Source organism: Myodes glareolus, chromosome 21, assembly GCF_982192425.1.
Source record: "Myodes glareolus chromosome 21, mMyoGla1.1, whole genome shotgun sequence".
Classification (NCBI taxonomy): Eukaryota; Metazoa; Chordata; class Mammalia; order Rodentia; family Cricetidae; genus Myodes; species Myodes glareolus.
This window is the reverse complement of record NC_142046.1, coordinates 6,136,038-6,162,965: the sequence shown is the minus strand read 5'-3', so window position 1 is coordinate 6,162,965 and position 26,928 is coordinate 6,136,038. Positions and strand designations below refer to the sequence as shown.

At 38.1% G+C, this 26,928-nt stretch overlaps 1 protein-coding gene and 1 pseudogene across 6 annotated transcripts in view; one reads left to right on the top strand and one right to left on the bottom strand.

Annotated features, from left to right (window-relative positions):
- Rabgap1 (RAB GTPase activating protein 1) overlaps positions 1-26,928 on the bottom strand; it is a 140,534-nt gene that overhangs the window by 65,789 nt on the left and 47,817 nt on the right. For all 6 annotated transcript variants that reach the window (XM_048429201.3, XM_048429204.3, XM_048429205.3 and 3 more), the window contains 4 exons: positions 25,856-26,025; positions 9,681-9,855; positions 9,040-9,133; positions 3,803-3,953 (listed from right to left, as the gene is read on the bottom strand). In XM_048429201.3, the coding sequence (XP_048285158.1) occupies positions 3,803-3,953; positions 9,040-9,133; positions 9,681-9,855; positions 25,856-26,025 (590 nt within the window). The remainder of the gene's footprint in view (positions 1-3,802; positions 3,954-9,039; positions 9,134-9,680; positions 9,856-25,855; positions 26,026-26,928) is intronic.
- LOC125397067 (small ribosomal subunit protein eS17 pseudogene) lies at positions 20,282-20,693 on the top strand (annotated as a pseudogene).

Here is a 26,928-nt window from a genome sequence, read left to right as displayed (position 1 = left end):
TTTCAAAATAGTCAAGCCAATATATTCACATTCTTGGAATTCAGGAAACTTTAGAACTCCCTAGATAGATTTGATATGCAGAATATTATTTTCACAAGTAATTTAAAGAGACATACTACAGCAACTGCTATATGGAAGCAGTAATATAGGGTAATTTGTGTGTATGTGTCTCCTATATTTTGTTTGTATACTTTTTAGTGTACAAAATAACGGATTTCATAACACTGTAACACATGTGTATCATTACACGCTGTGTTTAAATTCCCTCCCACTCATCATTCTTGAAGTCCCCAAAATCCAGGACCAGTCAGCAGCTCTCCTCCTTACAGAAAACAGTCTTAAAGACAACTCACAACATAAAGTCTTTCTATTAAGAGAAATTAATTAGTTTTTATTTTTATGTGTATGTGTATTTTTATGTATATTTGGATAAGTTTATGTATACTACATTTGGGCATCTAATACTCTGAAACTGGAATTATAGAAAGTTGTGAATCGCCATGTAGGTTCTAGAAACCAAACCCAGGGCTTCCACAAGAGCAAATAAGTACTCCTAATTGCTAAGCCATCTCTCTCCAACCCCTATGATTTCTTATACAATAGGAGTATCCACTTTGAAATGGTAGAATCATGGCCTGTGTTTTGAGGTAAAACACTGTAGCAATTTCTCAGTACCCAAAGAAAATAGGTCACAGAACCTCTACTGAATATAGAATTCATGGATGCTCATATCCCTTGTAGAAAATGATGCAATGGGAAACTAGGAACTATGGTAGAGTGCTTGCCTACCATGCCCAAGATCCTGGGTTCAATCTACAACACGGAGAGGAGGAAGTATTTATATGCAACATAAACAATATTCCTGTGAGCTGTATTCAGTGGCGGTGCATGCCATTAATCCCAGCTTCAGGAGGTTGAGGCATGTGGATATCTGTGACTTTGGGGGCCAGCCTGGTCTACAAAGTGAGTTCCAAGATGGCCTAGGCTATTACACAAAGAAACTCTGTTGCAAAGCAAACAAACAAACCAAAAACCAAAACCCAAAAAACAAATATTTAAGCAAAATATCCCCAATATTCCTATATAAATCAATACTTCATAAATTACTAACAATACATAATACAATGTAAATGCTACATAAATACTTGCTATTATTTTATTTGGGAAATAATAAAAAAGTTTATAGATCTTTGATATTGAAGCAAACTTTCAAAACATTTTCTATCACTGCTGGTTAGATCTATGTATATAGGACCTAGAAATCCAGAAACTGCTTTCATCTGATGTCCCAACGACTGGTCCACGGTACAGAACCATATTTGGGTTTACAAATGAGTGCACTGAACCAGTGCTCAGGCTTCCTAACTCCAGGTGCTTCCTGCTAAACAAACAGGTTTTCATCGCTGGGTGTCCTGAGTGACATTCTTGTGATTTCAGCCCTTGTCTATTAAATTCCAGAGAGCTATTTTTATTTAAGAAGAAAACAATCTGCTCAGTGATGATACCATCATTGGTGCATTCCATTTCTAGACTAGTAAAATGTGGCTGGGCCTCCTAAGCTTCAAATGGATAAGTAATTAAGAGATAAAAAGGGTCTGGATAGAGCATGTAATTGCAGCAAAGTCTTAAAATTGAAATTAAAGTTTGCAGGGTGGTGGTAGTGCACACCTTTAATTTCAGCACCTGGGAGGCAGAGACAGGTGGGTCCCCGTGAGTTCGAGGCCAGCCTGGTCTACAGATTGATTTCCAGGACTGACTCCATAGCTACTGTGAAACCCTGTCTCAAAAAAACCAACCAACCAACCAACCAACCAACCAACCAAAAAAAAAAAAAAAGACATTAAGGCTCAGAAAAGAGCACACACGTTTGAGAAGGAGCAAGGGGGTGGAAAAGAGGAACACCAGGATGTACTGCTGACCAATTAGTCTCTCACTATAAAATAACTTACCATACAAGCTTTGCTGTAAATTTTGAATACTAGATACTGAATCAAAAGGAACACTGAGAGGCACTGACATAAAATATAAAATATTATAAAGTATAGCCAAAGACAGAAGGGACTGAAAAAGGTTCTGGAAGCTGCAAATCGAAAAAGCTGTGCCTGGAAGACAGCTCTCTACTTTACTCCATGCTTTGCCCCGGGTCCTATATCCTTTCCACACCATGTTCTGGAGTGTTTCCTGAGCCTTGTAGGGGATAATACGAATTCTTTTCTGGAAGCTGTCTCAAAAGCTGTGCACCCATTAAAATACACCACATGAACCTGTCCTTTACGGCCCCCACTGCGGTTTGTCAGGCACACTCAATAAAGGACACTCAGCTGTTCTTGTGTTTGGCTTCCTCAGACCACAACTGTTTATATCAAGACTCTCATTTTCTTTTAAGATTGTATCTTCTTTCTGTATGTTGCTTTTCTATAAGATTGTTTTGTGTTAACAGTTTTAAAAAGATTATATACACTCCTCATAAGGTTTAAATATTTTGTTTACAAAGGTTTTTACCTTTTGTCATATAAAAAGTTTCCATGTTGGGCAGGTGAGATGGCTCAGTGGTTAAAGGTACCTAAGTCTGAAAACATGAGTTCGGTCTCTCAGACCCATATGGTGAATCCTCTTCAGAATGGACTTGGTACTGAAAGATGGTTTAGAGATTAAGAACACCAGATGCTCTTCCAGAGGTTCTGAGTTCAATTCCCAACAACCACATGGTAGCTCACAACCATCTATAATGAGATCTGGTGCCCTCTTCTGGCTAGCAGGCATACACACAGACAGAACACTCTCTCTATATAATAAATAAATAAATCTTAAAGAGAGAGAGAGAGAGAGAGAGAGAGAGAGAGAGAGAGAGAGAGAGAGAGAGAATGGACTTTTACCAGTTTTCTTCTAAGCCCACAAATATACTGGGACACCAGCATGCCCCAACACACATGCAAACACAACAAATAAAATGTAAATGCCATTTTAAGAAATTTCAAGTGCTGTGGGAGAATCTGCATGTTCATAACCCAGATTTCTAATTTGCCTATCAGAGAAGCTGCTTCCTAGTAAATAAACACTGCCAACATTTTGAGAATACTAAAACCAAATCTATTATATGGGTACAAAAGGCACAAATGCTGCCTAATCTGGTAGGAAATTACATCTTTGTACTCGGGACACAGAGTATTTTTTTCCCCTCTTGTTCTGCTTGTAAAACTTTGACGAATATTTCAACTTGAGCAGGGAACACTGTGAAAATAAGGGTTTCACCTTAGAGGATATGAGCCACAGCAGATTAAGTGTAAGGCTACAGGATTATTTTCTTATAAGTGTAGAAACTAAAAGAAGGCCTTCTTTACCAAAGCGTATTTCTATGGAAAAAAAAAAAAACATAGCTAGTTGTGTCAGCTCATGCTTATAATGCCAGCAACTGAGAGCCTTAGGTAGTGAGACTGCCACAGGTTCAAGGCCAGTCTTGTGCATACTGTGAGTTCTAGACAAGCCCAGAACCCATTTTAAAAAACAATCGAACAAACAACAAACCAAACCAAAACAAAAGCAACCAAATAAATAAAAATCCACACCAACAAAACAAAACATTTGTATACACTGCATTGCATAAGTAATCTAGGCTGAAAGGACCGAGACGCACAGTGGGTCAGAGGACATGTTCTACCCTGAGACAAGCTCAACTGAAGAGGTAAACTTCATGCATTCATTCGTCTTTGTGTTAAGAAAAGAAACATCTCTGAACTACACTTATTTAATATAAGTTATACAGCATTCAACTATTCACTTTGAAGCTCATATTCTCTCTGACCTTTGTGATGAGAATTCGGTACTTTTCTACTAAGTGATCATTGTTGTGGCAGCCTGCTAGCAGCTGCCAGACTTCTCCACGAAGAGCTTCCGGGACACCACTTCTCACTAAGGATGACAACTGCTTCGGTCTCACACTCAAGTTGAGATGCCTAAAAATAAAGTCACAATTCATTACTGCAGCAAAGAAAGATACTCTGAAAGTCTTTAATGAAAATGGTTTACAAAGATATAAGAAAGTAACACAGTAATAATATTAAAAGAGGAAGCAGTGACATGGCACCTGCAAGCTACTCTATGCATCTTTAAATCATTATCTAAAAAGTAAAACTGGAAGCCAGATGGTGGCCGCACACACAGCTTTAATCACAGCAGCTGGAACACAGAGGCAGGTGGATCTTTGAGTTCGAGACTAGTTCCAGGACAGCCAAAAAACCACTGTCTTTAAAACAAAAAAGTAGAACTGGAAACTGCAGGGAGGCTTTTTGGTTGTGGTTTATGTACAACTTAAGAGAAAAACTGCAAGAGGCAGAGGCAGGCAGATCTCTGTGAGTTTGAGGTCAACCTGGTCTACAAGAGCTAGACAGGCTCCAAAGTTACAGAGAAACCCTGTCTTGAAAAGCTGAGAAAGAGAAAGACGGAAGGAGGGAGGGAAGAGGGAGAGAGAAAGGGAAAGAGAGAGAGAGAGAGAGAGAGAGAGAGAGAGAGAGAGAAACTGCAATTAGGCGCTAGAGACATGCTTAACTGCTAAAATCAAATGCAGCAGCTCTTGCAGAGACCCAGACTATACCATGATATGAGAGATAAGGGTGCTCTCATATAAACTTTCCTTGCATGTGTGTACACATGGAGAATTGTCAGTAAAAAACAGTATTAGTTGTTCTGCTGCTAACTAAAGGTCTGAAACACTATAGCCTTTAAGCTAAATACAGTCCTCCATCTCTTTTGTAAATAAACTTTTACGACACACAATTATGAGTACTTCTCTGTGTTGTTTATGATTGTTTTGATTTTCTGTAGTACAGGTGAGTAGTTGTGACAGACTATCATTGGGCCACAATGTCTTAAATATTTATTCTTTGGTCCTTCACAGAAATATTTGCTATCCCTAATTTACAGTGATAAAATTTCTTTCAGAGTGATTTCAGCCATTGACAGTTTTAACTCTACATATAATTAGCATACTATTTATTTTATACTGAGGACATCAGTACATCAGTACTCCTATCTTCCCAGAATCATATTCAAATGAACCTGGAAAAGTACAAAGATACTTACTAATACTGTATTAAAATCTACTTTTGTGGGCTGGAGAGATGGCTCAGAGGTTAAGAGCACTGACTGCTCTTCCAGAAGTCCTGAGTTCAATTCTCAGCAACCACATGGCGGCTCACAGTCATCTGTAATGAGATCTGGCACCCTCTTCTGGTGTGTGGGCATACATGGAAGTAGAATGTTGTACACATAATAAATAAATAAATCTTAAAAAAATCTACTTTTGTAAATAAACTAACTTCAAGATCAGACATGTTATGTTAAAAAATTATGGCTATACTTATTAGAATGCTTACCCTGTGTATAAAAAGCAGAAGTTTGTAATATTGGCATAGTTGGAAGAGTGCAGACAATCTGACACTGTGTTTGGCACATGATAAATGTTTCAACTATAATTACTACAACCCTAAAATCTATAAATTTAAAACAACAAGACTATTATAGTTTTGCAAACTCCTAATTTCCATGATATTAAAATGTTCATAGAACACCTAAGATAGACAAAAATGATGAGATGGATGAAACAGAATAGATTATTATATTATTACATATCTGGAGACATGACTCAAATAAGCAAAAGCAGTTGAAAAATACCTGATGACGGTAGACACAGATGGGAATTCAGTTAATATGTTTAAGAGAATGGGAGGATACAGCTGATTATGAGCGACAAAGTTTGACAACAAACTAAGTTATTAAATGAAATGTGTTGAATCACAGAATCAAATGAGTTCTTGCCTAGTGTGTACCAGCATTTGGAGGCAGAGAAAGGTAGATCTCTGTGAGTTCAAGGCCAGCCTGGGCTACAGAGTGAGTTCCAGGACAGAAAATGCGCTCTCGATTGTAAATACCGTGGAGATGATTTTAAACATGCTACTATGAAATTAGGTCAGCACTGATTACAATGCTGGTTTGGAGTAGGAGCATTTCACATTTTTAAGACTTTCTGCATCAGCAGTTCACATCCTCGAAACTCACTGAGCAAAAGCTGAGACTGACTGACTCCTGAGAGTAAAGAAACATCAAAATTTAAGAAGAAACGTTCCTGAAGGCTTTTGCATAGTTCATGCATTCCAGGTCATGTGTCTAAAGACAATTCATGGTTTAGTTTGTCGTTTTCTTTTATACACTTTCCCAATGATGTAGAGAGTGGCTTGCTTTTTTTTTTTTTTTAGTTTTTCAAAAAAACAGGGTTTCTCTGTGGAGCTCTGAAGCCTGTCCTAGAACTAGCTCACAGAGAACATGCTAGCCTCAAATGCACTCTGTTTCCTGAGTGATGGGATTAAAGGTGTGTGCCATCACTGCCCGGCTGCAGACAGTGTTTTGTTCAAAGTGTAAAGCAATGTGAAAGGATCATCATGTGTACTGCTAACCTTAAGTACATCTGCTGAGACATGGATTTACTAAAATACAGTGAAGGATTTAAGAGGCAAAACTTATGGGATGAAAAAACCCTTAATAACTAAGGTAGCTAGGGAACTTCAATGAGAACCTTAATAATCAGAGCATCTGGAACATAGACATCATTTCACTTTCAAACTTAGCTTTTTCCTCCAAGACATCTTACTAAGGAAGAAAAGATACACCATATATGTCCCACCGGACTATCTCTAGGTTACCTCTAATTAATCAATCAACACTGATGTAGGAGGGTCTTCTATGTGTTGCTTTCATTGGTTAATTAATAAAGAAACTGCTTGGCCTGATAGGTCAGAACATAGATAGGTGGAGTAGACCGAACAGAATGCTGGGAGAAAGAAAGCAGAGTCAGGCAGATGCCATGAAGCTCTGGCCAGAGATGGATTAGACTCATCCCGGTAAGCCATAGTCATGTGGTGATAAACAGATTATTAGAAATGGATTAATTAAGATGTGAGAGTTGCCAAATTCTTTTTTTTCTGTTTGTTTTTAGACAGGGTCTCTTGTGTACCCCAGGTTGGCCTAGAATTCATTATGTAGACTAGGCTGGTCTCAAACTCACAGAGAACCTTGGCCTCCTGAGTGTTGGTATTTAAAGGCATGAGTCACCATGTCCGGGCCAAATTCTTGGTTTTGAGACACAATTTTGCTATGTAACCTAGGCTGGATTTGAAGTCTTAATCCTCCTGCCTCCACATCCCAATGCTGAGATTGTAGACATGCTTCACCATGCCTGTCTTGGGAATCAGTCACGTGTTGTTTTGCAGTTCTGAGGAATAAACTGAGGGGCCCAAGCATGGCCTGGCAAGTACTCTACTACAGAATTATATTCCCAGACTAAACCTAATCTAGGAACATACAAGCCAGATGGTATTGGCACACACCTTTAATCCCAGCATTCAGGAAGCAAAGGCAAGCGGACCTCGGTGAGTTCAAGGCTAGTCTGGTCTACAGAGTGAGTTCTGGGATAGCCAGAGCTGTTATGCAGAGAAACCCTTTCTCGAAAAAGAAAAACAAAACAAAAAAACCACAGAAACAAAACAAAACAAAACAAAACAAAACAAACAAACAAAAACCAAACCTTGATATACAAATAACATAAAAATAATGAATATAGCAAGGCACCAATATCATGCTTGGATACTCTGCTTTGCCATTCCAGGTATCTTATGTAACATAGGTAAAGAAAAACTCTACCTGAGGGTTCTACTATGTAACACACATGCGCGCACAAGCACGCACGCACACACAGACACACACAGACACACACACACACACAGTGACCATCTCTACACTGATCACTGAGTATTAACACTGTGAGTACAATTTTCCCATCTTAACAATTCACCAGATTTATTTTCACTTGTTGTAAAGGTGAGCGGCTGCTCTGCTCACGGAAGCACGCTTACATACAGCATTGCATTTTTTTGCCTCACATTTATATTAAAATTTCCCACACAAACGGCAATGGGAAAACTGCCAATATCTGATTTCTGTCCCCTATTTTCTACTTGCCAATTGTGCTTAGCTATCTTTAAACTCCATAGGGAAGATTATCTAACATTGAGAATTACCAATAACTGGAAGAGAGGAAAACACATTATGAAGATGAACTGTTTTCCATCATAGTGGATTCTTTTTCTTTCAATTTTTTTTCAAGACAAGGTTTCTCTGTGTAACTTTCATGACTGTCCTGGAACTAGCTCTTGTAGACTAGGCTGGCCTCAAACTCAGAGATCTGCCTGCCTCTCTATCCCGAGTGCTGGGATTAAAGGCGTGCACTATTACAGCCCAGCCATAGGGGATTCTTAATTAAGTTCACCATGTGCATGGTCTGCTAACAGGGCATTTTCTGGTATAACTGATAAATATTTGGCCTGTATAACATACAAAGGCAAACAAGACAGGCCATCTCATCTGCCTCCTGCACAGCACCAAGAGCCACATTTTGAAAGCACATACTTGTTTTGAAACCCTAAGGAATTTCTTACCAGAGACTGTAAGGATGTCTAATCTCAGTCCAATGGACTCCTGATAGCATCTAATTTCAGAGTATTGTACAATCAGGCCTGTGACCATTACGTTTCCTCACCTCTCGAGTAGAGGGCACACTCTTGCAAGTAGATTTATGGGGCAATCACCTTTGTGCAAGCCATTGTATACAGACCTCCTTAAACTTCTTCATTCGGAGCTTGGCAAGTAAAAGGCAGCTCTGGCATTAGAGAATGATAGTGGCAGCTACAATAGAGTTCTTATAATCTACCTATCTTCTTCACTGTACAGGACCGACTAATTTCTCCCTCTCTGTCTATGAATTCCATGTCTAGAAATTCTTTTCTATCAATGAGACTTTGCTAGGCTTCTGGTAAGTCTCAGAACTGATTCACATCTCTGCTGTAATCCTTATAAATGTCTATTATATTCTAGAATGAGGCCTTATTTGCAGATTTCTGTTATCAGTTCTAGATTGAGAACTGATTGAGGTAGGATTCCCTGCCCATGAGATGAGGTGACAGTGAGAGGCAGACTGATTCTGTAACTCACCATTTGGACAGTAGTTCTCCCCATGTTTCAAGAATTTTTTCTGCACATTCTTTGGATACATCACCAAATCCACTCAAGAGAGGTTCATCATTATCTGTAATTAGCAAAATTTAGGCTTTTTAATAAGGACATTGGAATATAAATAGCAAATGTAAACATTTATTACTCATCTATTTTGTTATATATTTAATATATATTTATATTATTATAAAGTCATAGTATATGTTCTTAGTATTTATGTACAAATCTGAATAATCCTGTCTCAGGTACAATGCTTTTATAACCGGCTTAATTCTCTTTTGCTTTCTATGTATGTCTTTATTATGTCAATTTATGAAAAGAGTCATTTATCTATAAAATAACTCAAAATGTGGAATGGTCTTTCTCCTTTTCGAATGTAAGTAGTTTTATATACAAACACATTTAACACCCGCAAAAGTATTTATTTAAAACAGTAAATAACAAACTTAGTCATCTAAAAGGAGCACCTGGTAAGTGATGTTTTGTTGCTTGTCTATGGGAGAATCTCACAAGTGCTCACTGAATGAGTTGCAATCCCAAGTCCCACCACCAGCCCCATAAAGATGGAGTGGCAGCAGTGTGGATAGCCCTCCACCCTCCACACAATCTCTTACACTTACCTTCGTCTTCATCATCTTCTGGAGGAGAGGGGATCATGGAGCTCTGAGATCCAGACTGTGGCAGGCGAGCTGAAGGACTGGCTGTAGTTTTCCTCCTCTCTCTCTCTGACTCACTTTCCAAACACACAACTTCATATAAAGTGTCAGCATTATTCTTCCTCTCCTTTTGTTTTATCTTGACAACAATAACAACAAAAAAGCAGATTATGTAGTAAAATCCTATTTTAATCACTTTTGATTTTATACTGGATATAAGAATAAATGGTGGTTTCTTGAATCCTATACCAAATGTAACCTTTATCAAGCAGAAAAGCTTATAAACCTCTCCCAGCACTGAGGAGACAGAGACAGGCAGATCTCTCTGAGTTTGAGGTCAGCCTGGTTTACAGAATAAGTTGCAGAACTACACAAAGAAACCCTGTTTCAAAAAAACCAAAAAACCAAAACCAAAACCACAAAAAACAAACAAAAAACCACCACCACCACTAACAGAATGCTGCCCCACCCTGCCTGAAAGAAGCAAACCCTTTAATTCCAGCATGTGGCAATCAGAAGCAAGTGGATCTCTGTGAGTTCAAAGCCAGTCAGGGCTGAATAGAAAACCTGCCTCAGACAGACAAACAAAACCTCTTAAGAAAATTGAACATTTTAAGTGTTTTATAGTTTTATCTGTCATTAAAATAATCACCAGTATTTAGTTAATGTGAAAGCTAACTATCCTGTGTCTTTCCAATAAATTTAAGGTGCCTTTTTAGGTTTCTTACCTAAAATCATATATCAAATAAATTCATACATTCTAAAAATCTAGCACAAAGAAAATCCTTTTCTTCTTTTGGTTAACACAAGCAATACACAGGAGATTTTCTTAACTTCAAAGCAACAGTTTAGGGTGGGAAAAGGACAATGGGTGGGAATGAACAGCCAAAAAGACATCAATTAAAAATCCCACCAATTTTGCCAAGTGAAATCAACCTATACTTTGGTTTTTACTTTTAGGCAAACACTATAAACAATTTACACAGGCCTAATTAAAAAATAAGACACACAAATACAATTCTGTCAGTATAATACAAATTTTAAGTACCTTAACATACTTATTATGCCAATTGGAAAAGAAGGCTACCATGTGACATGAAGCACAAGGGAGAGGGGGTTGTAAGCACAGAAAGGTGCATAGCAGACAGATGGTGATGGACCTCCACAGGGTACCGGAACATAAGAGTGCACTTTACCATCACAATCTCCACTTGGCTTTTCATTGCAAACGTTACCCCAATCTTGGGAGTAAGGCAACATGTCCTGAAGCACAATTTAATCTGTGAGTCTTAGCCTGAAGGCCAGCAATCCCTGCTGCAATAAGCCTCTCTGTCAGGGGAGGCCAAGCCCAACACAGAGTAAGCACAACAAAACCTTCCCAACAGGAACAATGTGGAGCCAGGCAACAGCAGGCTATTTGATCAGTTAATAAGTGACTCTAGGATTACTTAGCTTTCTAGATGAATATATATTTGTTCCAAATTTAGCTACTCATTATTAATAAAGGACTCTGGCTCTGTGATGGGACACAGTAGTCTACAGATTTGTCTAGGACATATGAAAATGATTTCTAACAAATAGAAAAGACAACCCAAAGGCAACCTATAGGATACTAAACTTAGTAATCTTATTCTAGCACATTTTTTTTTTTTAAAGAAGGACAGCATAGTCCCAAGATCTTAAATACTTAGCATAAGTTTTTATCATCTTACTGGCTAATTCATTAGTGAACTATATTATAATCCTTGATAGTTATTTATCCCTGAATAGTTAAATTCCCTGGCAGGAAAATATTATTTAAATCTTTTGTTTTGATGTAATTTTGTTAAATTATTCTAAAAACCAAAACAAAACACAGTGTCTCACTGTACAAACAGGCTAAAGTGAAAAAGCCAACAGACATCCACTTGCTGCTAGTGTCAAAGTGCTGAGATTAAAGACAAGCACCAACGGGCCTGGCCTTTATTGGTCTTTGAAATGTCACTTAATTGCTATCTGAAATACTTCAAATACTAGCAACACATATTAAAACAAACAAATTTTCCTCCAAGACTACAAAAATAAGGTTACCAATGCCATTTGCCTAGAAAAAATATGCCTTGTGAAGTTACACAGAATTGAGAATGGAGACAAACTGGTAAATTAATGACGTCACGTGTGAAAATATTCACTGGTCAAGGACGGGGTTCATTATACTATATCAAAACCTCTGAACTTTCTATAGTAAAAAGCTTTGAAATTTACATGTTACAAGACATATTTTTATAAATGTTAAATAATTTAAATACGTAAGTTTCTAAACTATGTTGTCATACATTCAAATATGTAAAATAAGTTACAATATACAAATAGTATACAATACATACTATATATAAATTATAGATGCAGGCAGATCTCTGTGAGTTCAAGGCCAGCCTGGTCTACAGAGTGAGTTCCAGAACAGGTTCCAAACCTTCACAGATAAACCCTCCCCCGAAAAAAACAAAATAAACAAATAAAATTATATACATAATTGTAAGAAAATCAGTCTGATAGGACAAAAGACGAATAGACATGAATAAATTAAGACATTCCTTGTTCTTGGGTAAGATGATATCTTCTTAATAGAAGTAACTTTTTCCCAGAACAAAACTGATGGATTCTAATGTTTATCTAAAAAATGAACAAGAGTATCTAAGAAAGGCCATAAACACAGGAGTATTTGCAGAAGGAAACGAACCCCATAACATACAAAGACATAAAATCTTTGATATCAGTGCATTACAAATGGACCAGGAAGGAACCTCCTCTCCCCCCTCCGCAAATAAAGAGGTCCAAACATACATGAACACTGGATAAAGAGAGCATCACAAATCACTGAACAAAATTAATTAATTTCACCTGGACAACTGGATGGCGCTTGGGAGATAAAGGCAGCTCCACATTTCAGTGAACAGTAGATTACTACGTTAAATACTAATGAATCACAGATCTAGAAACATCATGATAGCAAGTCATAGAAAAAGGGGAAGTTATTTTTAGCTTTGCAATTCTGATATCAAATTCAGAAACTTTAAAAGGAAAACTTGATAAATTCAAGTATGTAAAAAGAAATGGTGTGACAAACTGAAAAAGAATCACTAAAATTAAAGTGAAAAAATTAGTAAAAAACTGGAAAAACATATCTAAAGGGTTTAACTAATAAATACATAAAGAAGCTATAATCCCCAGCACAGAGGAGGCAGAGGAGTTAAGAGTTTACCCTGGGTTGGAACGTTATCTAAATACATACACCCCAAATCAAAAAAACAAAAAACAAAACAACAACAACAACAAAAAACAACAACAAACTAAATGATATTAACAGGAAACACAGAAAAAAGGAGAATTACCATTATGCATAAAAAAGATAAAATTATCCACTGCACCATCCAGATCCTTAAAATGCTTTTAGGGAAACAGGTTGAATGTAAAATATTCTTAGGTTATAGTAAGTTTAAATGGCATAGAAAAATATCCACAACATACTAATTTATATTTTAAAACATGGTAAAATCCACACAAGAATATTTATTATCTTAAAAAAAAAAGAAGAAAGAAAGACGAACAGGGGAAACTAGTAAGTGTTACCTGTGGAATGGGGTTTGGTGACAAAAATGGGGACATTGCTTTTGATAATAGGTTTTTATAATTTTGCTTCTTGTTAGTCAATATAAACATTTTACATATTCAAAAATTAAATTGAGAAGAACACAAATAACCTAAGTCCACAAACTGAAAATAAATTGAAACAAATAAGCCTAAGTATACATCATATGATAAAAGAACCACAATGAAAAAAATTATTCTGAGCTGGAGTATAATTCATTCTCGGGCATTTGTGTAGCTCAAGGCTCTGTGTTCAAGTCTATCACTACAACAACCAGAATTACTCCAACTATCAATTTTATGTTACTGAAACATACTTAAAGGCTAAAAAGTGTCACAAAAATTTTAAATTTCACTGAATATTTTATTAATGAAAAACTAATATTTTTTGAATTTTGAAGACAAGTAAAATTAAGTATACTATTGGTCTTATAACTAAAACCATTCATATTCATAATACAAAAGAAAAAACATTGTAATGCTAAGTTTCTATAGTAAATGTTTAAATAAATTCAATAAATTCTGGCAAGCATAATGAATGGATGCTAAGAAAAAGCTGATACAGAGTAGGACATAGTTGGATCCTCTTATCCGTGTTTCTACTTTCCAGTTTCAGCTCCCGATCATCCAGTACAGGCAAAAATAGTATTGAAAATCACAGAAGTAAGCAACTGCCAAGCATTAAATTGTATGGTGACCTGAGTAGTACACAAATTTGCCTAGGACACAAATCTTCCCTTTGCCATCACATACAGGCTCCCTTTCTTTGGTCAAGAGACCAGTGTCACTGTAGTGTGGTGTTTTTGTTTAAGTAACCTGGGTTTCAGTTAATAAATAGCTCGAAAGCACAGCACTGAAATTATAAATCTGGACATGCTTTAGATACACCAGGAAACGTTTCTTTGATGTAAGAATCCCCTCTGTATGCTGTGAATATGTTTTAAGACTGGTTAATAAAGAAGCAACTTTGGTCTATGGCAGGGCAGAACATAGCAAGACAGGAATGTAAAAGGAAGGAGCGGGATGCGTTCCCGTCTGGATCCCGGCTAGCTTACCCCCGAAATAATTACACAGAAACTGTTTTCTTTTAAACACTGCCTGGCCCATCATATCTAGCCTCTTCTTGGCTAACTGTCACATATTGATTCAACCCATTTCTAATAATCGGTATGTCACCACGAGCTTGTGGCTTACCGGGAAAGATTCAGCATGTCTGACTTGGCAGCTTCATGGTGGCGGCTCTCTGACTCTGCCTGACTCTGCTTCTTTCTCCCAGCATTCTGTTTGGTCTACTCCACCTATCTAAATCTTGCCCTATTAAGCCAAGGCAGTCTCTTTATTAACCAATGAAAGTAACACATAGACAGATGACCCTCCTCCATCACAGGAAAAACTAAATTGAATGCAGGGAGAAAGAAGGTGGAGTCAGGAAGACGCCATGTAGCTGCAGAAGAATGACCCCAGAACCTTACCGGTAAGCCACAAACTCGTGGTGAAACACAGATGTAAGAGCTAGCTAGGAATATGCTTAAGCCATACAGTGTTGTGATTAATATAGTTTTATGTGATTATTTGGGTCTGAGCAGTCGGGAAACAAATGAGCAGTTTCTGGTTATACTTTTTCTTTAGGTAAAACAATGGAAGTTCTTTATTTAGTTGATTAAGAGTAAATCAGTTGGGCAGTGGTGGCACACTCCTTTAATCATAGCACTCTGGACACAGAGGTAGGTGGATCTCTGTGAGTTTGAAGCTAGCCTGCTCTACAAAGCTAGGACAGCTGATCCTACCAAAGAAAGCCTGTGGGGGGGGGGGGGAGGAAAGACAGTAAATCATGTGCTAAAGTTTTTATGATATACGGTTAAAATAGTCTAAAACAACAAATTTTTGCGAATTTTGTTGAACTTAAACTAAAAAATTATGTTCACAGCACAGAAAAATTGCTTAGTTAAGACATAAAAGGTATTAAATTTGTGTGCATATAGGAAAAAAAAAACAGTGCATACATAGGAATCAATAGTAGCCAGTGTTTCAGGCACCCATTAGTGATCTTGATATACATCTCCATGCATGAGAAAATACTATATTTAGGGAGGGCCTGGAAAGCCAGCTCAGTGATGAAGAGCCTTGGCTGCTCTTCCAGAGGACTCAGCTTTGGTTCCCAGCACCCACATGAGGGCTCACAACTGCCTGCCAGCAGATTCACAGAGGATCTGATGGCCTCTTTCTGACCTCTGCGGAAACAAGGCAAACACATGGTACACAGTTGCAGGCCAAACACCTATACACACGAAAGAAATGGGAGAGGGGAAAGAAGAAAATAAAAGAAAAAAGCCCCACTGTATTTATAATCTACAAAATGTATTCTACCAAGAGCTACTGGCTAAATACAAAGGGGAAAAAATTCACTTTTACAAAGAGAAGAACCAGAGAACCCACCTTAACTGATTATATTCTCACTGAGAACTGTGGAAAAACATGCATTTCCTAAATTAGCAGTGAAAGAATCCTCCAGTATACTAAAACATGCTGAAACACAGGGGCTGCAAATATAGGTCAGCAATGATGAGCCCTGGCTGCTCTTCCCAAGGACATGACTTTGTTTCCTAGCACCCACATGGTGGCTCATAACTATCTGTCATTTCAGTTCTAGGAGATCAGACATTCTCTTCTGGCCTCTTTGAGCACCAGTTACCCACTGAGATACATCTATGAGGGCAAACGATGATACATAAAGTAAACAGTTTTTAAATGTTGGGATATTATTTTTTAATTCTGTGTATATAGTATGCCGCTGGTGTATGTGTGTGTGGTATATGCACATATCACACCTGTGGTATGTGTGTCTGTGTGGTATGTCTATGGAGTACTGTGTCTTTGGTGTGTGTGTGTGTATGTGTGTGTGTGTGTGAGAGAGAGAGAGAGAACGCGTATGTGCAGAGATCAAGAGGAATTTACAGGTGTCCTGTTCTATCACTCTCCACTTTATTTCCTGGAAAAAGGATCTCTCACTGAATCTGAAACTTACCATCTCAGCCAGGCTGAGGTCTTACCATCTCAGCCAGGCTGAGGTTCTTCAACAATCGGGTTCTAGGGATGTGGGGTCATGACCACACATTTATGTGGATGAAAGGAATTCAAACTGAGGTGCCCATGCTTGTTCAGTAAGCACTTTTAGCCAAGAAGTCATCTCCCCAGTCCCTAAATTTGGCAGATGTATATTAGTTTACTGCATATGCTATGTACACACACAGAGCAAACGAGAAGAAGAGACCCAGGGTATCAGTTACGGTTATATTAATTACTTATCTCTATGATTCTGGTAACATCACTTAAGTTTTTCAGCTGATATTAACTTTATTTGTAAAACAGCAATTGCATACAAAATTGAATGCCCTATAGTTTATTTGGCAGTAAGAAGTTTGTAATTTATTACTGTGTATAAGTACAGACATGTACTTATATGTACATGTATGGACCATGGCATGAATGTGGAAGTCAGAGGACAGCTCTGACAAGTTAGTTTCCTTCTAGGATCTACTTTTTTCTGCCACACTGCTAGCTGACCCTGGGGTTTCTAGACTATTCGCCTATCTCTGTCTCCCTGTTGGCTGTGGGAGTTCTGGGATTACAGATATACATGACCACATATGACTTTTTTACATGGCATTCAATAATCAAACATGAGTTATCTTGCCAGACACCTCAAATTCTATAATTTGCTATATTTTTTTTCTTTTTCAGTCTTTAAAATTTTTTTAACTTATGTACAGTTGACTCTTACTTGAATATGTGTGTCTTGGACCTACAAAGCCAGAAGAGGGCACTACACTCCTTGATACTGAAGTTACAAATGGTGAACCTTTCTTATGAAGGCTGGGAACCCAGCCCCAGCACATTCTTTAAGAGTAGTCAGTGCTCATTTGTAATAGCCAGAACCTGGAAACAACCTAAGTGCCCCTCAATAGAAGAATGGTTAAAGAAGGTGTGGAACATATACACATTAGAGTTTTACTCAGCAGTAAAAAACAATGACAACGTGAATTTTGCATGAAAATGGATGGAAATAGAAAATGCTTAACTGAGTGAGGTAACCCAGACCCAAAAGAGGAATATGGTATGGACTCATAAGTGGATTCTAGCCATAATTAAAGGACATTGAGCCTATAATTCGTGATCCTAGAGAAGCTAAATAAGAAGGTGAACCCAAAGAAAATCATATAGTTATCCTCCTGGATATTGGAAGTAGACAAGATTGCCGGGCAAAACTTGGGTGCACAGGGGTGTGGGGGGGTGGATGTAAGGGGAGATGGGTAGAGAGAAGGGAAAAGGGGAGGATTGGGGAGAGCTTGGGGGAATGGGATGTGTGGGATGGAGGAAGGGTGGATATGGGAGCAGGGAAGTAAATATCTTAACTAAGAGAGCCATTTTAGGGTTTGCAAGGGACTTGACTCTAGAGGGGTTCCCAGGTCCAAGGAGAGGTCCACAGATTGTTCCTTGGGCAACAGAGGAGAGGGTGCCTGAACTGGCCTTGTCCCATAGCCACACTGATGAATATCTTGCATATTATCATAAAACCTTCATTTGGCGATGGATGGAGATAGAGACAGAGACCCACATTGGAGCACTGGACTTAGCTCCCAAGGTCCAAATGAGAAGCAGAAGGAGGGAGAACACGAGCAAGGAAGCCAGGACAGCGAGGGGTGCGTTCATCCACTGAGACGGTGGGACTGATTTAACGGGAGCTCACCAAGGCCAGCTGGACTGGGAGTGATGGAGCATGTGATCAAAATGGACACTCTGAATGTGGCTGGCAATGAAGGCTGACTGAGAAGTCAAGGACAATGGCACTGGGTTTTGATTCTACTGCTTGGACTGACTTTGTGGGAGTCTGGTTTGTTTGGATGCTCACCTTTATAAACCTAGATGGAGGAGGGTGGACCTTGGACTTCCCACGGGGCAGGGAACCCTGACTGCTCTTAGGACTAGAGAGGGAGGGGGAGGTGGCGAGGGGAAGGGAAAAGGGAGGCGGAAGTTTTTAATAAATAAATAAATAAGTAAATAAAATGAGAAAAAAAAGGGTAGTCAGTGCTCTTAACTCCTGACCCATCTCTTCAGCTGCTTTCTCTGTCTTTTTAAAAAACTACATTTATTCATTTATTATGGGAATGTGTGATGTGCCCCTGTATGGAGTCGAAAGGACAATTAGCAGGATTTCAGCCATAGTTTTATATTGCCATGGTTTGCACTTACCTTATGCCACTATTTAGAATTTAGATCCTTTTTAGTAAATGTTATCTGAACATTTAGCTTAAACAATGCAGTCTTTCTTTCCCTACTAATTTAAGTTTCTTTCTTAATGTGATTCCATCTTAATAAAACATACCAGAAGGGAAGGATTCCAACTTAAAAAAGAGTTACTGAGATAATTTAAGTGAAAGAAAAAACAAGGTTTTAAATATACAACACACATACACACACCCCAACAACAACATTTCCTCATATTTATGGTGAAAATAAACCCACAAAAAGTAAAATACCAACAGTACCATGAAAGACTATATATTGTATATTTTAAAAAGCTGCTTGGTAGTCCTATTTTCTTTTCTATCTGCTCAGAAATCAAAAGGGCTACAAATTTCAATTACTACTTAAATTAAGTAAATCCTAAAAAATTGTTTCAGTAGAAAGACAAAACTAGCCTGTCTTTGTGGAAGAATCCTACTGATACTCAGAAGGCTGAGAAATATCATGCTTACAAATATTCTGTAAAAATGTGTATCTGTAGATAACTCATCCATGAGAATAGTACATATGCTCACTGAATTGCTGTGCAAGTGGCACAGACAGCAATGGCCAGTAAAGTGATAGATATAGGAACAGCTGATCACTAAGTCCTTAAGAATGTGCCTAGAAGCCAGGCACTGGTGGTGGTGCACAGGCCTTTAATTCCAGGACTCGGGAGAAAGAGGACGGCAGAGTTCAAGGCCAGCCTGGTCTACAGAATGAGTTCCAGGACTGTTAAATAGAGAAACTCTGACTCAGAAAACAAAAAATAAAAAGAACGTGTCTAGAGCAGAGTGCACCAGGAAAGAAAGAGAAAGATATATCTACTGGGACCTAGAAGGCAGCCCACTGATTACAGTCTGATAAGGATTTTGGAAAAAAAAAAAAGGAAAAGAAAAGAAAAAGGAAGGAAAAAGAAAAAGAAAAGGAAGAAAGAAAGATTGACTTCTAGCTTTTAAAAAATAAGGACTGAAATGGAGAGAAGGCTCAGTGGTTTAGAGCACTGGTTGTTCTTCCAGAGAACACAGGTTCAATACCCAGGACCCATATGGCAGCTCACAACTCTCTGTAACTCAGTTCCAGGGAATCTGACACCCTATACCAATGCACATCAAATAAAGTTAAAAAAAATAAGAATAAAGAGTTTGGAATAGAAAAAAAAAATAAGATCTGAACTAAAAAAACGTATGTTTAAAATATATCATATTATCAGCATAATACAGGTAAAAAATGATGGCAAGTGAGTGAGGGTTAACACAATTCAGGTGCAGAAAAAAAGGCAGACGAACGATGTGTCTTGAAAGTATACAGGATTTCCTCCAACACCGAGTATGGAGCACAAGGAATAAAAAAATACATTTCTTGGACTAAGAAATTATTAGGTAATGGCCATAAACTGCAACACTATAGGCAGATAGGTGGAGCATTTAAGAGTGGAGTAAGTCTGAGACATCCTAGAAATAAAGTGCGGAGTAAGTATTTAAAAAAGAAACGCCACAGAAAGGTAGAACACAGATTAGCAATTTAGGTCAACAGGGACCGTGACTTCCTTCAAGAAATTTGGCCACACAGGAAAATTAGAGTCGAAACAGAGGCTGACGGTGTAGGTCAATGGCAGAATATTGGCTCAACAAGAATAAATGAAGGCTCTTTTACCGGGACCCGTCAACATGGGCCGCGTCTGCACCAAGACCGTGAAGAAGGCGGCCCGGGTCATTATAGAGAAGTACTACAGGCGCCTGGGCAATGACTTCCACACCAGCAAGCAAGTGCAAGGAGATTGCCATCATCCCCAGTAAGAAACTCCACAACAAGATAGCTGGCTATGTCACGCATCTGATGAAGAGGATTCAGAGAGGCCCTGTCAGGGGTATCTCTATCAAACTGCAGGAGGAAGAGCGAGAAAGGAGGGATAATTATGTCCCTGAGGTCTCAGCCCTGGATCAGGAGATCATTGAGGTAGATCCAGACACCAAGGAGATTCTGGACTTCGGCAGTCTTTCCAACCTGCAGGTCACTCAGCCTACAGTGGGGATGAATTTCAAAACACTGCGTGGAGCCGTTTGAGTCTATCATTTTCAATAAACCTGAAAATAACTTTGAAAAAAAAAGAATAAATGAAGAAGGAAGAAAAGGAAAGAAGGCATGAGGGATGATGAAGGAGAGGGAGGGGAACAAGGAGATGGCAGCAATTGCAGAGGCAGCCATGAAGAGATTAAAAATAAGGACCAGGGAAACAAGCTCCACTGGGAGCAGAAGCCAGGAGCAAATTCAGTCCTGTGACATGGGTAGAAGAGGACTGAACCAGCAACCAGACCCAGAGTCAATGATCCCCACCAGAACAGGTACAGGGGCGTAACAACTGAAAGAATGAGCCAGAGCTAGAGACAGCTGAGGGTCTAGACATGAATCTGGGACCTTCAAGGGAGTTTACTTAAGCCAGGACCCCTGCCAGTCCGGGCAAATCCAATCCTGAGCCAACCCAGTCCCAGAACACTGGCGGATCAGGATTGAGTCAGCTACCAGATCCAGCAGTCAGCAATCTCCACCAGAACAGGTCCAACTCCAAGCCAGGGACTTCCGCAGGATAGGATCCAGACCAGGATTAACAGAAACAGATCAAAGCCAGCAACCTAGGCCAAAGTAGGCCTGAGACAGCAAACTCCAAGGGAGCAGAGCAAAGCAGAGGAGCACTGAGCTGTCTCCAGGAACAGGAGTAACCAACGGGATAACTAGAACTGTGACACTGACTGTACCACGAGGAAAACCATCTGAGCTTTGAACTCACCAGCACCTAGAATCTCAGACAGTCCCAACCACACCTATTAGAGGAAAAGATGAGTAGAAAAGGTAAGAACACACAATAGACCACAAAGAGCAACACAACACCAGTAAAATCTAAAGACCCTACAACAGCAAGACCTGAACAACCAAATACAGATGAACCAGAAGAAAATGACCTAAAAAATAACTTCAAGAGAATGTTTGAAATTCTTAAAGATGAAATGGGAAATTCCCTTAAAGAAATTGAGGAAGAAACAAACAAAAAATTGGAAGATATAAACAATTCACTTAAAGAAAACTAAGAAAAAGAAATCAAACATATAAAAAGAAACTATCCGGGCCTTGAAAACTGAAATAGAAACAATAAAGAAAACACAAGCCGAATTATAGAAACAGAAACCACGAGAAAAAGATCAGGAACCACAAACACAAGAATGAACAGCAGAATACAAGAAATGGAAGAGAGAATCTCAAGTGCTGAAGATACAATAAAGGAAATAGAATCATGAGTTAAAGAAAACATTAAATCTAACAAAAACTTAACCCAAAATATTCATGAAATATGGGACACCATGAAAAGGCTAAATCTTAGAATAATAAGTATAGAAGAGGAGAAGAAGTTCAACTCATAGGCACAGAAAATTTTTTTAACAAAATCATAGAAGAAAACTTTCCCTACCTAAAGAAAGATATGCCTATGAAGATACAAGAAGCTTACAGAATACCAAATAGACTGGAAAAAAACAGTCTTCTCTCCACATAATAATCAAAACACTAAACACACAGAATAAAGAAAGAATATTAAGAGCTGCCATGTAACATATAAATGTAGACCTATCAGAATTACACCTGACTTCTCATTGAAGACAACAAAGGCCAGAAGGTCATGGTCAAGCATTATGCAGACATGAAGAGACCACAGATGCCAGCCCAGATTACTATACCCAGAAAAACTGACAATCACCATAGAAGGACAAAACAAGATATTCCATGACAAATCTAGATTTCACCAATACCAAGCCACAAACCCAATCCTACGCAAAACATTATAAGAAAAACTCCAACCCAAGGAAGATGGCTACACCAACAAAAACACAGACAATTGATGATCTCCTAAGAGCAAATCCCAAAGGGAAAAAAAATGCACAAATTAACATCACCAATGATGAAAACTAAGTTAACAGGAGATAGCAATCACTGGTCATTAATATCCCTTAATGTAAATGGACTCAACTCACCTATAAAAAGGCACAGGCCAATAGATTGGATACAAAAACAGAATCCATCCTTCTTCTGCATACAAGAAACACATCTCAACCTCAAAGACAGACATCGTCTCAGAGTAAAGGGTTGGGAAAAATATTCCAATCAAATGGACCTAAGAAACAAGCAGGTGTAGCTATCCTAATATATAAAAAAATAGACTTCAAGCTAAAATCAGTCAAACGAGACAAAGAAGGTCATTTCATATTAGTCACAGGAAAACTCCATCAAGAGGAAGTTTCAATACTGAACAATTTATGCCCCAAACACAAGAGCACCCTCATATGTTAACGAAACACTTCTAAAGTTTAAATCATACCTTAAACCCCACACACTAATAGTGGGAGACTTCAACACTCCCCTCTGAGCAATGTACAGGTCATTCAGACAAAAAATGAACAGAGAAATAAGAGAAATAACAGACATTATGACTCAAATGGACTTAACAGACATCTATAGAATATTCCATCCAAACAGAAAAGAATATACCTTCTTCTCAGCACCTCATGGAACCTTCTCAAAAACTGACCACATACTTGGTAACAAAACAAATCTCAAAAAATACAAAAAAATTGAAATAAACCAATGTACCTTATCAGATCATCATGGCTTAAAACTAGAAGTCAACAGCAATACTAATTCCAAAAAACCCATAAACACATGGAAATTAAACAATGCTCACCTGAATCATCAAGAGGTCAAGGAAGAGATAAAGGAAGAAATAAAACACTTCCTAAAATTCAATGAAAATGACCACACTACACACCCAAATTTATGGAGCACAATGAAAGCAGTGTTAAGAGGAAAGTTCATAGCACTAAACACCTACATAAAGAAACTGGAAAAATCTCACACTAATGAATTAACACAACATTTAAAAACTTTAGAACAAAAAGAAGCAAACTCACCCAAGAGAACTAGAGGGCAGGAAATAATCAAATTGAGAGCTGAAATCAACATAATAGAAACAAAGAAAATAATACAAAGAATCAATGAGACAAAGAGCTGGTTCTTTGAGAAAATCAACAAAATAGACAAACCTTTATTCAAACTGACCAAGAGGCAGAGAGACAATATCCAAATTAATAAAATCAGAAATAAAAAGGGGGACATAACAACAGACACGGAGGAAATACTGAGGACCATCAGGTCATATCTTAAAAACCTGTACTCCACAAAATTGGAAAGCTTAAAGGAAATGGACAACTTTCTGGATAAATATCACTTACCAAAATTAAATCAAGACCAGATAAGCAAATTAAACAGACCTATTACTGCTGAAGAAATAGAAACATCATCAAAAGTCTCCCAATCAAAAAACCCCAGGACCAGATGGTTTCAGCTCAGAATTCTACAAGATTTTCAAAGAAGAACTAATACCAATACTCCTCAAATTGTTCCACACAATAGAAACAGAAGGAATATTGCCAAACTCTTTTTATGAGGCTACAATTACCCTGATACCCAAACCACAGAAAGACATAATTAAGAAAGAGAATTACACACCAATCTCACTCATGAACATTGATGCTCAATCTTGCCACAAGGACATGTGCTTAATTATATTCATAGCAACTTTGTTTGTCATAGCCAGAATCTGGAAACAACCTAAATGCCCCTCAATCGAAGAATGAATAAGAAAAATGTGGTATATTTATACAATGGAGTACTACACAGTAGAAAAAAATAACAACAGCTATAATTTTGCAAGAAAATGGATGGAGCTAGAAAACATTATTTTGAGTGAGGTAACCCAGACACAGAAAGACAATTATTACATGTACTCACTCATAGGTGGTTTTAAAACATAAAGCAAAGAAAGCCAGCCTACACAATCCCAGAGAACTCAGACAACAATGAGGACACTAAGAGAGACTTACATAGATCTAATCTACATTTGAAGTAGAAAAAGACAAGATCTCCTGAGTAAATTGGGAGCATGGGGACCTTGGGGGAGGGGAGAGGCAGGTAAGGGAGGTGAGAAAAATGTAGAGCTCAATAAATATCAATTAAAAAAAAATAAGGACCAGTATGTGGTGGAAAATTGAGAACCAAGGAAGGCTAAAGAACACACCATATTTCAGCCACTGCCATCACAGGAAAGATAAATAGCTGACTCCTGTCAAAGTTAACTGCCATCTAAGAAAAAAGTAAGAAGGAAAACTGATGCGGGAGAATTGTCTGTATTCTGTCAATCATATTTTAATAAAACGCTGATTGGCCAGGCAGGCAGTATAGGCGGGAAAACCAGACAGGAGGTAGAGGTGATGCAATGAGAACAGGAGAATTCTGGGAAGCAGGGAGGTTCCTCTGCCATTCCTGCCCAGACCACCGGAGAGGAAAGATGTAAGCTGCCCTGCTGGAAAAGGTACTGAGCCATTATGGCTAACATAGATAATGATAATGGATTAATATAAGTTACAAGGACTAATAAGAAGCCTGACCTAATGAGCCAATTCAGTTTATAACATTATGGAATCCTGTGTGTGATTTTCTCTTTGGGGCATGCCGACTGTGGGGTATCCGGCGGGACAGACACCCCAACAAGCCGGCCCTCATACTGCAGAAAACGACCTTTTTCAAAAAAAAAAAAAAAAAAAAAACCACAATAGAATCTGTTAAATACACAGCAGCACTGTTAAAATAATTAACATGACTGTGATACAGACAAAGGGAAGATATTACTCATCATCCCTTTAGGGTCATTCAGTAATTTCTGAAGGAGTTGTAGCACATAATGCTCAAGTGTGTTAAAGAAAATCTGCCCAAAAGAGAACAAATTCTCAGAAGAAATTAAAAACAACTAAAACAAAAGAAAAACACACCATAAGAATCAGCTGGACATTCCAGAAATGAAAAATGTAAGCCCAGCAGTGGAGCTGAGGAAGATGAGAAGAACCTTACATCCAGTGAAAACGCCATGTTGAAAGAGGTGGAATAAAGACAAGGACGGGAATATGCTTGCACGAGATTTTGAATTCCTTAGGCTGAGGATAAATCCAAACCCTGGATCTTCAGGAAAGGTAAAAAGTATTGGATTACAACAGGTGAGTAAAATTATTAAATTATTTTCCTTTTTAATACATTTAAAAGGCATATGATTCTCTGAAAAATCTAATAATAAATGACTGATCAGCCTCAGATTTGATCCTACTTTTTTATCCCCCTGGGGGACAAAGTACCTGCTTCAGTTTCAGAAAGAAGTTTTCAGTAGTGCTGCGTTTGCTGAAGGGCCAGAACAACCTTTCATTAGGCGAACAAACTCGAACTTTCGTCTCCAAGAGAAAACGAACGGGCTCCTGTACTTCTGTTATCACCAAATCCACAGCTGTTGTCATGAACAACACTTTATCTAGATAGGGAGAGAAACAAGAAAGAAAAAATAAAGAAATATATTTGTTCATGTAATCACTGGAGAAGTAATTGATTTTAAGGTTTAATTGATACCTTAAGGTCAACTATGAAAATTTTGTAAGCAGACATGGAAAATAAAATATTAGACAAGCAGCTGAAATCTTTTTTCACACTGAGAACTCTGATCCTAGGTAGGATTCCTGAAGTAGAATTAGGTAGTGACAACAGTCCGGCAGAAAGAAATACACAGTCAGACCATGTCTACAAAAGTGCTATACATCTCTTAAGTCTCCTGCACAAACCCTGTAGATTCTCAAGTTGTTAATTTTGTTAGTACTGGCTTTTTAACCAGGCAGTGGTAGCACACACCTTTAACCCCAGAACTCAGAAGGCAGAGGCAGGCAGATCTATTTGAGTTTGAGGCCAGCCTGGTCTACAAATTGAGATCCAGAACAGGCAAGGCTATTACACAAAAAAACCCAGGATAGCTAAAACAACACAGTACAATAAAGGAATTTCTGAAGCTATCACCATCCCCGACTTCAAGCTCTACTATAGAGTTATAGTAATAAAAACATTTTGGTATTAGTGTAAAAACAGACACTAAGATTAATGGAATCTAATCAAAGACCCTGACATAAATTGACACACCTATGAACATATGACTTTTTAAAAAGAAGACAAAATTGTAGAATGGAGAAAAGAAAGCATCTTCCACATTTATCCATTTATACCAGAAAGCTGGTATAAATAAAGAAAAAGACAAATAGATTGATATCTATCGCCCTGTACAAAACTCATGTCCAAGTCAATCAACGATGTCAACATAAACCCAGTTACACTGAAGCTGATAGAAGAGAAAATGGTGAACAGTCTTAAATACATTGGCACAGGAGACCAC